General features: G+C 33.6%; 1 protein-coding gene across 1 annotated transcript in view; it reads left to right on the top strand.

The window, feature by feature from the left end:
• The window catches only part of LOC106471358 (ankyrin repeat and BTB/POZ domain-containing protein 2-like), a 48,702-nt gene that overhangs the window by 27,768 nt on the left and 18,631 nt on the right, over positions 1-2,303 (top strand). The window contains 2 exon segments of the mRNA XM_022399969.1: positions 683-826; positions 1,994-2,177. Of these exon segments, the coding sequence (XP_022255677.1) occupies positions 683-826; positions 1,994-2,177 (328 nt within the window).

The following is a 2,303-nucleotide window of genomic DNA, read 5'->3' as shown; positions in this document are numbered from 1 at the left end:
AAAATTTTCATTTTTTTTCTGAAAAGGTGGTGTTTATTTACATGTGACCACGCTGTGTATATATATATGTGTGTGTGTGTGTATTGTTTGTATTCAGTTGTATAAACTTGAACGTTATAAGCATTTATATAGAGTTTCGTATAATGGATAAAGTCCAAAGAGTAAAGGTAGTTTATAGAAATGAAATCAGCTTTATTGTCATTTACTTTGCGTTGAGAGAACTGTGAATGCGTTATTATTTACTGTCAGATTGTTAAAATTACTTCCTGCATTTCTGCCCTGCTTGTCACGCATGCCTACGTAGAACAGCAACTGAGTGAGTACCGGTGACCGCCGAGTAAGTTACATATTTAGCCAGTTGGCACAAAGTTCTCAGCCTTCAGTAACTAGGAAAGACGTCGAGTTAAATGTTAGTTTCGCTATACACGACCTTGAGCTATAGGGGACAAGGCGGCGCAATCAAAATGCCTCAGCCACGGTCCCTGTCCTTCCCAAACTCAAACATAGGGTGTAATTATATTTCGTCTTATTTGTCCCATAGATACAGACTGGGATTTTGCAATGACCTTAAACACAGTTGATATTGCAGGGGTAACGAAATATGCAAATGATGTTTGTACGTTCAGTTAGTGAATGATATACGATACAAGTTTTATAAGATACGTGAATTATTATTTTTTAGGAGCCTTGTCTCTCCCAAGATGGCCAGGGAAATTAGAAGGAAGAAGCCGGTCAAATAGTCAGTCTGAAGAGCAAACGAGACCTCCATCAAAATCGACAGAACACAGTCTTTTAACTACTTGTGTTGGAAGTGTTTCAGAATTGGGTAATTGTTAATTAGGGTGTTCATTTAGGAAATTTCATTTTTATTTATGTATGTACTATAATGACAATTCAAGGGCAGGGCTGACGAGAGGAAGGGGGGGGGCAGCTGTGGGATATTTTATTTGTATAAGTAAGATTGAGGCATTAAGAATAATTAATATAATAGTTTTAATAATAATTCTGTTTCTTTTTTGGTTTAGAACTGTTTACTGGCTGTAGTAAACTTGTAAAGCATCTTTACACTCTGTTTTCACGTATTCTTAAAATATGTTGTGTTTGGTTTTCTTTCCAAATAGACACTTGATACACAGGGATGAATAAAACAATACATTAAGTAATAATTAATAATTTTTGCCACATTATAGATTTAATGACACTCACAAACTTTATTTAATTTCAAGACTTATAGGCCTAATGGCTACTGCTTTATCATGGATTCATAAAGAAATTTGTACACCTAAATTTCTTTTATGAAAAATCAGCAAATGTTAATAAAAAGAATGAAAGGCCCAATGATATTACTGATCCAGGGGCCTGGACTGGCTCTGTTCAAGGTATCAAATAAAGTTCCCAAAATAGAAGCAAGTTCAACAATAATAAAAACAAACTATTTATTTCCAACTTCTCAATGTCATAAATCAAAATTTTTGTTATTTTTACTAATTTAATATTCATCTCAAATAGTAATAGAAATAGATTTGGATATGCTATAAACATGGTGTTATAATAATTGTAATAATAACCGGAGTGAATTTTTCTCATCCGTATGGTTACATTTAATGTGCAGGATATTTTTTACTTTTCAATTGTTTCTAAAGATATTCAGAATGAATAGTAAATTCAGGTGGATTTGGTGAAATGTTGTGCTTACTCTCACATCAGCTTTTATGTGTTGTTGAAAAACAAGTGTTAGCACAGAGATATTTCATCTGAATTACTGCATGTTAAAAGTTTATCATATCGGTACCTTAATTGATCCTAAGTTTTCAATGATCTGCATAAGTCAGAAACTGTATACTTTGATCTTGTCATATCTTCTAGGATTTAACTATTTTATGTAAAAACGAAAAATCTTTGCAAATGTCGCCAAACACGGGAATGCGATTAGTGAAGCTTAAGTGTAGATATAGTTATTCATTAATAAATTCGATTTGATGTGTTATTATAGGTGATCTTTTAGGTCGAGTGATCCAACATCAGACCAGGATGACGGGAGTTGCTGCTAGTAAGCAGAGTGTAGCATGGGGACCAGGAGCTTTACATACTCTCTACTACTACATGCGTTGCTCCCAGTTGGAGCATGCTGATCCTACTTGTTCAAAAAATGCTGTTCAGGAACTTGTCTATGAAAGGTTTGTTCACAAATGGAATAAAAGATTTTTAGATCTTTATGGTAAAGCTTGTCTTTGGTTCTGTAAATTGAATAAAAGATTTTGAGATCTTTATGGTAAAGCTTGTCTTTGGTTCTGTAAATTGAA

Source organism: Limulus polyphemus, unplaced genomic scaffold (genome assembly GCF_000517525.1).
Source record: "Limulus polyphemus unplaced genomic scaffold, Limulus_polyphemus-2.1.2 Scaffold4566, whole genome shotgun sequence".
NCBI lineage: Eukaryota > Metazoa > Arthropoda > Merostomata > Xiphosura > Limulidae > Limulus > Limulus polyphemus.
Note: the sequence above shows the minus strand (reverse complement) of the source record. Positions and strands in the feature narration are given on the sequence as shown.